Source organism: Fukomys damarensis, unplaced genomic scaffold, assembly GCF_012274545.1.
Source record: "Fukomys damarensis isolate Sample0158 unplaced genomic scaffold, DMR_v1.0_HiC HiC_scaffold_33, whole genome shotgun sequence".
NCBI classification, from domain to species: domain Eukaryota; kingdom Metazoa; phylum Chordata; class Mammalia; order Rodentia; family Bathyergidae; genus Fukomys; species Fukomys damarensis.
This window is the reverse complement of record NW_022900945.1, coordinates 17,581,914-17,595,171: the sequence shown is the minus strand read 5'-3', so window position 1 is coordinate 17,595,171 and position 13,258 is coordinate 17,581,914. Positions and strand designations below refer to the sequence as shown.

General features: G+C 35.7%; 1 protein-coding gene across 2 annotated transcripts in view; it reads left to right on the top strand.

Annotated features, from left to right (window-relative positions):
• The window catches only part of Ttll7 (tubulin tyrosine ligase like 7), a 132,898-nt gene that overhangs the window by 97,805 nt on the left and 21,835 nt on the right, over positions 1-13,258 (top strand). For both annotated transcript variants that reach the window (XM_010613737.2, XM_010613736.2), the window contains exon 18: positions 2,271-2,351. In XM_010613737.2, coding sequence (XP_010612039.1) covers positions 2,271-2,351 — 81 coding nt within the window. The remainder of the gene's footprint in view (positions 1-2,270; positions 2,352-13,258) is intronic.

The window sequence follows — 13,258 nt, the reverse complement described above, 5'->3', positions numbered from 1 at the left end:
TATATATATATATATGTATATATGTATATATATATATATATGTATATATAGCCTCTTTAAATGCTGTATATATATGTGTGTGTGTGTGTGTGTGTGTGTCTTTAAATGATAACATATAAGGTAGATGGTCTTAACTCTCCATTGTGGCAATTGCAATACAGAAAACAAGACCCAGATGTACTCAGCTTCCTCATCTTTGACAAAGGAGCCAACCATCCTCAGTGGAGGAAAGATAGTCTCTTCAATAAATGGTGTTGGAGAAGCTGGATTTCAAACAGTCAACAGAACTACAAGCCCATAGAATGGGAAGGATTTGTGCCAGTTACTCTTCTGGTAGAGGAATAGTATCCAGAATATATATAGAAGTCAAAAAAAGTAATTCCCTGAAAACAAATGACTCAGTAAAGAGTAGGCAAATGAACTCAATAGTTATGTCTGAAAAGAAGACATACAGCCAATATGTACATGAAAGAAAATGTTCACTGTCTATAATTATCAAGGAAATACAAATTATAGTAACTCTTACATTACATTTTACCTCAGAATGGCTGTCAAGAACACACACACACACACACACACACACACACACACACACACACACAAATGCCAACGAAGATGTGGGAGAAAAAGAACCCTTCTGCACTACTAGGAATGTAAACTAGTATCACTTCTACAGAAATACAAATAGGGCTCCTCAAAAAAGTAAAAATAAAAATTCCATTTGATTTAACTCTTCCTTTCTTTTGTATATTCCCCCCAAATTAAACACATCATACTATACTGAAACATACACATCTATGTTTATAGCAACATAACTCACAATGGCTAGGCTCTGGAAATAGCCTAGATCCCTGTCAAGAGAAAAACTATTACAGAAAATGTGGTATGTATATACAGTGGAATAGAATTCAGCCATAAAAATAGTGAAATCATGTCATTTGTAGGAAAATGGATGGAATGTGAGGCCATAATGCTAAGCAAGGTCAAACACAAGAAGTCAAACTCAAAATATAAATAAAGTAATACAGTAAAGGTGAAATGGTAGGAAACAATAAGACAGACTTCTGGAGATGGGAAAGGGGAAGGAGGAAGGAGGAGGTAAGGGAGACGAGGGTAAAAAGGCAAAAATGATTAAGGTGTGTTATATGCATTGACCAATTCTCCAAAATACCACTGTTCTATGTTGCAAACATATAAGAATAAAAAAGAACATACATAGGTTTATGTAAGTAATGAAATAAAATTAATAATTAACATCAGGTATTAGATTATATATGTACACTATATGCTGTAAATGCTTTCTACCGTGTACATCACACTGCAATATACATTCAAAAGTTCTGTAGATTTATAAGGAGGATAGTAGAATTCTTATTAAATGTTAGTTGTTTCTAGTGTGTTATTCAGTATTTCACTGTTGTGGCAGACTTGTGATTTATAGTGTTACAGCTCTTAGTGGTTTAGCGGGATCAGGCCAAGAAGAATTGAGAACATACCCAGAGGTTGGAGGAGAGTGTACAGTTGTAGTATGCTGGGGTACTGACTAGGCATTTCTCCACAAAGCAATCAGTCCAGACCTGGCAGTGAACAGGGAATATGGATCAAGGGAAAAGAGGCACAGATACAGGAGCAAGGCATTTAACATCATCAGTTCATTGGTTGAGGAAGTTACATTTGGTTTACACGATCGGATAGAAAATTACACAGGAGGGCCAGGAATTTAGCTTAGTGGTTCCGCCACCTGCCTTCCAAGCACAAGGACCCAAGTTCAATCCCTGGTACCAAAAAAAGGAAATCACACAGGCGCTCATCTCATTTACCTTTACTGAGAACAAAAGACCGTGATGGAGGATGTGTTTTAGGGGTGGGAGGGGCATGATCTGGGAGTGGCTCTTAGGTTAGCTAGCCTCAGGAAAAAAAACTTTGTTCAGAAATCATTTTTCTGGCTCAATACAACTGTGGCTGATGTGGTCAATACAGCAGTGAGAATAAAGATAGAAACATTTATGTCTTGGATATCCTCTCAGAATGCATGTGATTATGTTTTTGGTACACGAAGAAGAAAAAGTTTTGGATTCATATAGCTTCTTTGCCTTATGTTAGAAGTCTTTGTAAATGCCTTTATATGAAAATTCACATTCTTTCTTATGAGTGTGTTATAATGCTTTCATTACACGTATTAATTTCTCAAATGGTTTTAAGCCACTTACGTTTTATTACTTTTGATGACTACTTCAGATTAAACTTCTTAATGTTTCGTCCTCCAACAGATCATTGATAACTGGAAGCATCATAAAACAAAAGTGGCTTCATATTGGCTCATAAAATTGGACTCTGTAAAACAGCGAAAAGTAAGTAATGCTTAAAAACAAGTTTGCCCTTGTGGATTATGTACTAAGCTAAGGTTGGTATTCCACATTCATAGTCAAACCTTATACATGCACATTTATTTACTTCTTCTATAAATGTTCACTGAACACCTACTATTTTGGGCATTGTTTTAGATTCGGAGGATAAAAAAGTGAATAAAAAATCCATGCTGTCATTGAACTTACATCCTAGTTAAGATGTTTGATAAAAATCTGTAATAGAATAAAAGTAGTATAAAGTAGTACTGTATGTTGAAAAATAAGGCTGATAAAAATAACATCTGAGCAGAGACAAATGAAATAAGATTAATGCTTTGCTGACATCTGTATATATAATGTGTCAGGCAGAAGGAAGAGTAAAACCAAAGATTCAAAAAATACCTCCAAAGCCTTTTCTTCTTCTTGAGGTAGAAATTACAGCTTGTTTTGCTGAATGAGTGATATGGTAGTGGTAAGAGATGAGGTTAAGCAGATAGGATTCAGATTGCAACTTTATGAAAAGATTTTAGATTTTATGCTAAGGGGTGGGAAGCCACTGGAAAATTTTGAGAAGAGTTTCTCATTCTAGTACTGGGGATTGAACTGAAGACCTCATGGATGCTAAGCAGTACGACTGAGCTATATCCCAGCCCTGGTTTATAATATCTTTTTATGAAAAATAAAAATTTCATAACTGGGTAATAAGAGAGTAACAATAGTTAATACATTATGCAATCATTATCTTCAAAGTAGTTGTTCAGAGTACGAGACATAGGAAAAAATTATTTTCTCTTACAAAGAAGAAGCAAACAGGTAATAGCACAAAACTTTCTTTTCAACAAAGAGAAATTTACTATAGCAGCATGATTCATAATAACTAGATCTTGAATACATCAGATGAATGGATAAGGAAAATGTATTTATATGCACAATGGAGTATTTATACACTCTGCAGAAAGAAAGATAAGCTTGAGAAATATAGGTAAATGGGTACAACTTTGAAACATAATGTGAAGTGAAATGAGTCAGGCATACAAGCTCAAATATTACATGGTTTATTTTATATGAGAAAATAGAAGAAAAATAGATAAATAGGAAGTAGGGAGAAGTTCAAATAATTCTCCAGATTCCTTTCATTTATAACTCTTTTTTTTCCTCTCATTGAGTTTATTGGTACATTTTAGGTATGCAGTACAGTTACATTCATTGTTGGGATCTTGTACCTTTACATTGACAGGCCTTGGTTCTCATTTTTTCCCCTTATCCCTGCCCTCCCTTCACCTCCTCCTCCCTTCCCTATTGACAAAAACTTTTCCATTTTTTTCATTTTCTCATCTTGTTTTTCTTTTCCCTTATTTCTTAAAAAAACAGGTGAACTACCTACTTGAGGAGAGTAGAATTTAGGGAGAGAGAATGTGGCATAATAGAATTAGAGGCTAACTAGAAGATTTTTAGGGTAATTAAGGCAAGAACTAATAGATGCTTAGCTAAACTGGTTATTGAATGGGTGAATGCTATAGAAAGTATAAATGGCAGGGTTTTATTGGTGCTGTTTTGTTTTGATTTTGGATACACTATGTTGGATATACGTACTGGTGAGACATCCAAGTGCAGATGATGAATGAGTAGTTACACTTTTGAGTGAGTTCATAGCTGAGGTTGGGTATGGAGATAAAAATTTAGGAGTCTTTAAGATATTTAAAGCCATGAACTAGGTGAGATTACCTAGAGAGTAAATGTAGTTAGAAGAGAAAGGAGTTTGAAAGACTGGACTGTATGCTTCTTTACGTTGGTGTACTGATGTACAAATCAGAGAATGGAGGGCATTCATCCATGGAGACTGAGAAGGAGCAGTCAATGAGGTATAAAGAAAACTTGAGAACTGCTTGTCCTTGAGGCCAAGTACAGGAAGGGCAGAGTACTCAGCTGTGGTAGATGCTGCTTCTAGGGGTGGGGACTAAGAACTCTCTGTTGTTTTTTTTTTTTTTGCCAACGTGGACGTTTGGGGGACCTCATTCATAACAAACTCAGAGGAATGAGTGATACGTAATGAAACTTGATCCTGCAGCCTCAATCTATGAAAAGTAGAGAGGAAAAAACCACAGCTAGTGAGTTTTCCTATAGAGAGGGGGAAAGGGAAATGTGATAATTGGAGAGGAATAGGAATATGGACTAGTAGGAAAGTTTTTTTTCTTATTGTAAGATGAACATATTATCCATTTTTGACCTGATGAGAATGATCTTGAAGAGAGGAGTAGCACAGGAAAGAGGGATGATAAAGGAATTCTTAGGTAAACTGGGAGATTTGTCCTAACCAAGAGCATCTGTTCTCATTGTAGGAAGAGCAAAGTGTATGGTAGTATGGTGGGAAGATATGAAGGTTTTCCTCTGGTGGGAGATTCAGGAGAGAGGAAAAGGTTTGTAACAGCTGTCATGAAGAGCTGATGAGGGAGCTCCCAGAACCCCAAGGCACCTGTCAGATCCCCTGGAACCCTAGTTTTTAGACATATGCTATTAAAGTGGCTTTAGTGAAGTTGTCATGTTACTTTAACAATACAAGCTACCATTTACCCTTCTTAGGATTTATTGTTAATGATATGAAACTTGGCCTCTATCAGATTATGACTTTCAGATTACATATTTAAAGTAAACTGATTGCACTGTTGTGTATTAGCAAGCTCAGCAGATAGTTAGTGTTCTTCACATGCAAATACAGTGCCACTGTTGATCAAGGGGTGTCCAGCCTGGTAACAGAGATCAATTGTAAAACACATTGTAAATCCTGAGTAAATGTTTGCGCAGTTATTAACTCTGGCCTTGACCGATCCAAGTAGGGACATTTTATTAGAATTGGAATCCTGAATTTTCTCAAGTCCATACTGTTTTTATAATCTAGAAGCACAAGAAGAGTATAGGTAAATTGACAATTAAATTGAGAGTCCAGAATAGACTCCATTGTTTTTAAAATATTAAAACATGGTAAGTATGGCATTTCAAATCATTCAGTAAAGATGATTTTTTCCAGTAAGTGATACTGAACAGTGGATTTTCTATTTGTAAAACGTTAAGTTGGAACTTATTTCTCCTCATATATGAAATAAATTCTGTGCACATTACAGTTTGAAATTATCAAAGATTTTTTTAAATACAAAAATGGTATGTTTCTAATCTTAGAGTGAGGAAAAGACATCTTTAGGAAAAGACCTAAAACCTAGAAAGCTTAAAGGAAAAGATTGACAGGCTTGATTATATAAGAACCTACGAGTGGCCTAAGACATCTTAAATCGTTATAAGCAGAGATAATGAGAGAAATAGGGCTGGTGGAGCGGTGGTTTGAGGGAGACAGACATTTGCTGTACATAAAATGAAAAGTAATTCCAGTAAACCTATACTTTCTGCAGTCAGTCAGCAAAAGACAAACTGTCCTTTAAATATTAATAAAATAGCTAAACATATTAAAAAGACATGAAAAGTCAATTTATGGGTCTTCAAGTAGCCAATTAGCACGTAAACAGATCCTTGGTTTCACTAATGATGAAGTAAAACCATCATATTGGCAAAATTAATAAGATAGATAATATCCAGGGATGGGAAGATTATGGATTACAGGGCCTTTCCTGTACTATTAGAAGCTGAAGACATTGGTGTACCTACTTGGAAAGGTAATGTGCAATACCCATTAAATTACGGATGTTCACAGCCTTATGACTTAGCAAAAATCTATTCTAGCATTCTGTCTTAAAGAATTATAGCCTGAATATATAAAAGATTTCTGTACATGCGCATTCATTGTAGTGGTATTTATGAAAGCAAAACACTTAAACATCTACTACTACTTAAACATCTCTCGGTAGATTTATGGTTAAGTAAATTTTAGCACATCCATATAATTTGGTCGCATTCAGTTGAATACTGTCCCAGAATTGTATATCTTAACCTAAGGTATAACACAAGACTATGACTTGTTACCTGTGCAACAAAAATACACAAAACTTCACTTATCATGAATGAATTGAAAGCAAGCAAATAGTCTCGGGAAGGTGGTGAGTCCATCTGATCTCGGGTGCCCCTTTTCGGGTAGCTGCCAACTATATGTGGTCCAAGTTAGTACAGAGGGAGCCTTTCAGATTTGGAGGCCCTTTTGTTTTTATTCTTTATTCGCCTGTGTGACTGACATACATTCCTCAGATAAAGTAAAAATTCTAGTTTTATGAACTATGAGCTCTGTCTCACAGAACTTTTTAAGGATGGAAATGTTTTGTATTTCTGGCTGGTGTCCAATACAGCAAGTATTGGCCACATGGGGCTACTGAATACTTGAAATGTGGCTATTGTTCCTGGAAGCTGGATTTGCAATTGACTTGTAATTAATTAAAATTTAAATGTAGAGAGCCAGCTGTGTTTAGTACTTGTACATTTGACCATTTGGATCTACACAGAGCAGGTACAGTCTTCTAAAAATGGAGATAAAGACTTTCTCATTTACCTTCCTGCTTATAAATTCAGAAGGTTTGTGAGAATTTCCAGTAAAATAAGTATTGCTGTGGGCATCTCAAAGAAATAGGGACTCTCTTCTAAACCATCCTAAGAAGATATTAGGATATTAAGCTAGTTACACAATAATATATATTTTTCCATTTTAATCTACATATGTAAGTGTACTTGTCTAGATTTATTGAGCAGGGGGAAGAAGTAGTAACATTGATGTCCTTTTTTTCTTTTTTGGTGTGTATTTCTGTATATTTTTTCAAATTAGAATGATCTTTTTAAGAATGACAGAGACACGGGTATCTCTGGAAAGGGGCTGGTGAAGTAAGGGGGATGGGTTTTGTCTTTGTGTCCCCAGCCATAATCTCAGGTTGTGATAGGAGGAAGGCAAAGAGGCAAAGAACACCCCTCCTGGTCTCAAGACCTTTCCCTGGCTGTCCTTGCTGCCTAGAATCCCTCCTTCCCACTCTCGTATACCACTCTTCTGGAAGGTTCCCTTCCACCCACTTTGTGAAACCTGGGTAGATCTCACACCACTGGCTGTTACCTTTCCCTATTGGAATCTTCATGGCACTTTGTACATAACTGTACTTGTAATCTGCTTGGAGAGATTTATAGATTTCCTCCTCCCTTTTACAACCAAGAAGTGGGTCTTTCTTGTAGTCACTTACAGCAGTGGTGGTGCACCTAGGGCACATGTGTTACTTAATTTTCTTTTAAGACAAAAGATGTTAATTACATGAGTTTTTTCCTAAAGTAAACCATTTAGGTTGAATTGCAGTATTAGCATTTTATGATAAATAAGTGGCTTTTGGGTTGCAGTTTGGACACTCAGTCTCAAAAAGGTTCACCATCACCGTCAAGGCTGAGCCTCCACATCAGTACATCACAAGTGAGTTAATTCTACAATAAAGGACAGGACGTGGAGCCAGTCATCAGTAAAAGGGCTTTGAGTCTAATCAGAAGTGTTACCCCACAATGTTTTAGGGTTGTTATGCTCAATTAGCTTTCTAAATTTAGAGTACAAATAAAAGTTTGCTTATAAATTTACTAGCAAGTACATATGCCAGTGTGTCTACTTCTCCTGTGCTAATTTACTCTAAGAATATTTGTGTAATCTTTTCTTCCACTTCTAGATGTGAAATCACATGTGTTAATCATACACGTCTATATTGAGGGAGTAGTAGAATAGTAATATGAAAATCAGGTTGTTTACTTATAATTTATACATCCTGTTACTCTTTCTTGGAGCTGTTTTGCTTCTTTCTTTGGCATAAATCAAAGGTATTGTTATTTGCTTTGGGTTTGTAGGAAGTAACAAGATGTTCCATTTCCAGTACAGAGATTGCTATTGTTCCAGTTTCACTAATCAGTTACCATCTGTCTGAGTTACTTTTCTCCTTGATGAGACAAAATACCCAGGCACCCACAAGTTAAAGGAGGAAAGGTTTATTTTAGCTGAGTTTGTAGAGGTTCCAGTTCATAGTCCTCTGGCTCTAAGGTAGGATGTCATGGCAGAAGGGCATCACAAAGGAGAAAGTTTACAGCAATGCAGGAAGCAGCAAGCAACTACTGGCTACAGTGTGCCTTTCTTCTCTCACTTTATATGCTATTCAAGCACATGAGGCTTTGGGGGACGAACCTGAACCCCATTATTCTTCTACATAAGTAATTTAACATACAGTTCTGTTTTTTGGCAGAATAATTCATATATTGCATTTTGGTTCTCAAAGGATGAAATTGGTCTATCTTACCTAGAGCAAGTTCATCTTGTGAAGAGACCCTGAAAGTAGCTGAGGGAAGCTAAGCATAGGCTCTGAGCAGAAGTGGAGACTCAGGAGTGCAACTTATTTGTAGTGGTTTTCCTTGCTGTGGTCATGATTACTGTGATTCCTTTTCTTCATTTAACCATTTTGCTCTTTGAGAGGATTTTCCCACAACAGACTCTCGTTCCTCAGGTCTACAGTGAAGGGTCAGCACTCCTGGGACGGGCAGCAGGGATGACTCTCTGTGGGATCCCTTCCCACATGACGCTCTTCCCCACTGAAGGGCTTTGAAGAGTTCCTGTGCGGGAGCAGTCATTGGAATATAAGAAGTTCTAAAAGAAAATTTTGTAAAACTTCTCATTTTTACAAAATTAACTGGGATGAAAGTTATAGTTCTTTCACCCATATTCACAAAAAGAAGCATAAAACTGTACACATTATGAATACAAATTGCCAAGCCAGCCAGCAATGGGGGTACTGAGCTTGCATGTAAACAAAGATTTCTTTTCTCTCTCCTTTTCTTCTTCCTCCCCTCTCTGCTGCTTTTCTCCCCCCTTTTTTTTCTCCTTTTACCTTCCTCCTTTTTTTACCTCCCTCCCTCTCTTTCTTCCTAACATTTTTTATTTCTTAATAATATTAAAATGAATTATGTGACCAAAGATTTGAAGGTACCCTGAATGGAATCCTGGAGTAGGAAAAGGATATTAGGTGAAAACTAAGAAAATATTACATGCAGTTAATAATAAGGTATTCCTATTTGTCATTAGCTGCCACAAATATGCAATAATAGTATATAAGATATTATAAACTGAATTCTGTTTGTGAGGTTTATGTCAATTTATCAATGCTCTTCACTTTGTAAAACTAAAATTACGTAGAAATGAAAAAGTTTATTTAAAAATTAATAATTGGAACATCTGACATTTAATTTATGATGAATAATTAATCACTATATATTGTTAGATTTCCTATTGTATTATATATAACATTCAACATCCTACTCATTTGGTTGTCAAATAAAATTAAATAAAACAAAAAAATGAATTATGTGAAATATTTCAGATTCACCTCAGGCAAAAATGAAAGTATAGAGATACTATGAAAACTCTTGGGACAAACTGAAGTGTGTTTTATTTATATGTATTATATATTTAATATGTAAATATTTTTCTCTACCTCTTCTCTACCTCAGCTTTATTTCAGATGAAATCTTAGATGAAGTACTCATAGAATGAATGGCTGAAATATTCTTTAGCCTGAAAGTCAAATAGTTCACATAATACTGAATCAAGGTGCATTTGAAACAAACAAAATGTTTATATGATGAAATTAGAGAGGCAATGTTTGGTAGTGGAAGAGGTACTGGGCTTGCAGTAATGTGGATTTGGGGTCAGTACTGCCTCTGCCCCTTACCTGAAACAGGCAGTTTCTTAGCATTTCTCTGAGATTTGTAGCCTTTACTACTTGTGAAGAAATAACTTCTTGTGAGCGAATAAGACATCATTTAGGAATGTACTCTACCCTGGGAAGGGATAAAAAGTAAGCTGATTTTTGTTTTCTTAGTACTAAGAACTCTTGTGTCAGAATGTTTATGTAATGTATTTTGTTTTAGTAAGAATTCTTCATATGCAGAATTATTTTGTATAGAATATGTAGAAATGAGATAAATATGGCTCATTGGTTTATAACATATTGACCTTTTATTTGACTATAACATGAAAACTTGTGCAATTTCCTTATAAATCTAGAAAATGCATGCGAGACAACAAAAACATATAAATGTAGGTCATCCATGGAATGCACAATTAGATATTACAAAGAGACACCTATTTAGAAAGCCAAGGACTTAATTAATATACAGTAGACATGGATTAATAAGATCTGCCCTTCTTTTGGCTATGAAAATAGTAATCATTGAGAAGCTTTGCCATTTTGGTGCCCTAGAAAGTAGACACTGTAAAAGTGAAAGAGATTTATATGGGCAAACACCCACAAGAGGCACAGAGTGGGGGAAATAGGACCACAGAGCAGATCTGACCCCTGTGAGTGGAAGAGAGGAGCATGGATAGCAAGAGCCTCACACTTCAGTTAAGCTGAAGTCTTACCTTGCTAAGGCTGATGAGCCCAGGGCAAAGTCAGCCTGCTAAAGGGAATCATACTGGGAGGAAATAGGCCTTACTGGTCTCTCAACTGTACTCAGTTCTTGGCCATGAGCAGTCTGTTTAAGAGTAGCTTGATATTATAGTAGATCTCTAATAGGAAAACATCAACTAACTGCACTCTTTAAAGCAGGTTATGTGGCATATCTCCATGGCTGCTACAAAGTCTGTGTTGATTCACTTTAATTTGGCAAACAATTTTTGGTTGCCAGTTTTGTACAAAAACTGTGCTGGGCACTGTTGGGAACTTTAAGAGTTCATTTATTTATTTGCTCACTCAAACATGCATTCGACAGATATTTATTGAGGGATTATTATGTCTCAAGCACTACTCTAGGTATAGAATGCACATCCTAATTCCATTCATAGACCACTTTTGAAATACATATGCTTTTTCTGTTCCAGAATGGAGGCTTTTACTGATTGAACATTAGTATGTTGTAAAACTTTAAGATTAGGATGCCATACACACAAAGTCTCCCAGTGCTTTCTTTTGTATGTGTGTTCTTGAAAATAAAAGAATATTATTTGCCTTACTTCACATTTTCCTTAATGGGTATAAAATATAGAGATCAAGGGTATGAGAATTAATCTTGAAAAGAGCCTCACCAGGTGAAAATGGAAATAGTTAATCTTATTTAACGTCACGTTATGGTAAATCCACACTTGTATAATTTAACTCTCTGCCAAGAATGCAGTTGCTTTAAAGAGTCTGTAAGGAATATATATGAAATATGAAAATATAGCAGTGCTGGTGCGCTATGCAGAATGCCAAATTTGCTGAAAAGCTTATTCTCTGATGTGATATCTAGGCACAAACTAAGATTGGAGGATGAAGAGAAGTCAGTAGCTATATGAAAGTGGTACTATATTTGCATTTATTTTAGGGTTCTAAGAAATCCTTGTTTATCCACCATTTTTTCTCTACATGGTAATTTCTTTTTAATACCTGCTCTTGTTGCTTCTGCCTGCATTTTGGTGCTGGCATTTCCCATCTATTTTTCATTTGGTCTGACATAGATGCTGTTCAGAGCTGTTCTTTTTGCATCAGCAAAGATGCCTTTACTCTATAGCCACGGCTGCTGTACGCATCATTAGTACAGCATGTAGTGATTTTAATGTTATTTCTAAACTGCTGTCACCTCATGCCATTATTTTAATTTAGGACCAACTGTTCAGCCGTATGGAGCAGTTTGTCATTCAACATCTGTATGTTCTTGCAAAATATGAATTTGTGTGTTTTTTGCCTTCAAATTTGCTATATTTCATATGGAAAGGACAAATCTTTTCATTTTGTTAATGTTGTCATTGCCTAACTATTCCATTTATTTTTTCCCGTGGAGAGTTTAATGTTGAATTGGGATGCTTTTAAAAGTCAATATGTAAGGATATGGACACCGGTATTCTATAAGTTAGCCTCACTGGAGTCCACAGATAAACACAAGGGCACCTTACTGACCAGTTTCACAAATTATTCATCTTCCACACAATTTTTTCTAACTCCAAAGCCCCAGGAATCTGAAAAAGCATCACCAATAGAACTGACACTAATTTACCTCATTCCAGTCTGACTTCTGTCTTGTTTGTTGTCTGCCTTCTTGAAATTATTCAGAGGATGTTTGGCTATAGTCATTGTCTTCCTACCTGTATAGCCTTTTAGACTGTAGCAAACTAGTCTAAACCTCAAGACCAGGCAGGAGGGGATGCTTAACCAGCCACACGGTGATTCCACCCCTCTCCCACATATCATTTGTCTAGAGGTCAGTCTAAATCTAAGAGACAGTTGGGTCCTCTTCTAGGCTTGTGTCATTGGCATTGGAGAAAACCGGTTGTAAGGCAGTGTTAGGAAGCTGCTAAGAGCACACGTCTGGATATACAGCTGTCTATTTACTAACTTTGTGTAATCGTGCACAAGTTATGTGAAGTTTATCTGAAAAGAAATGAATACCCCGTCATCTCAAATGCTTTAACATATTTAAGTTGAATAATTCTTTTATAATATAATGTGAAAACTGATTAACTTAATGTTGAATCCCAGTATTACTAACACTTTTCAGTGCCAGTTATTTTATGTAATTCATATTTATTCTTCAGATTGTGTGGGAATCCATAAACTCCTTTTCTAATTATGACATTTGACCTGTTATAGTTCACTAATATATTGACAGAAAGTTGAAAAAAAACTAAGAAAATAGTCTAAATTTGTCTCTCACTGCCCTCATTGATTCTTACCTCACACCAATCATGAGTACTGCTTTCTACATTACAGAATATAGAAAGTTAAATTAATAGCTTAAAAATTATAAAAAAGCAAAAGGCATAAGTTAATGACTGATATGCATATTTTATTGATATTATTTTGAATACATAGTAAATTTTTAAAATATTCCTCTTTATAATTAAGCACTCATTAGCTGTAGTAATGAGCTTCTGCAGGACAACATTTTTCATGAACACAGATTGCATCTTCTGTGCTCATTCCTGTCTCCTTATATGT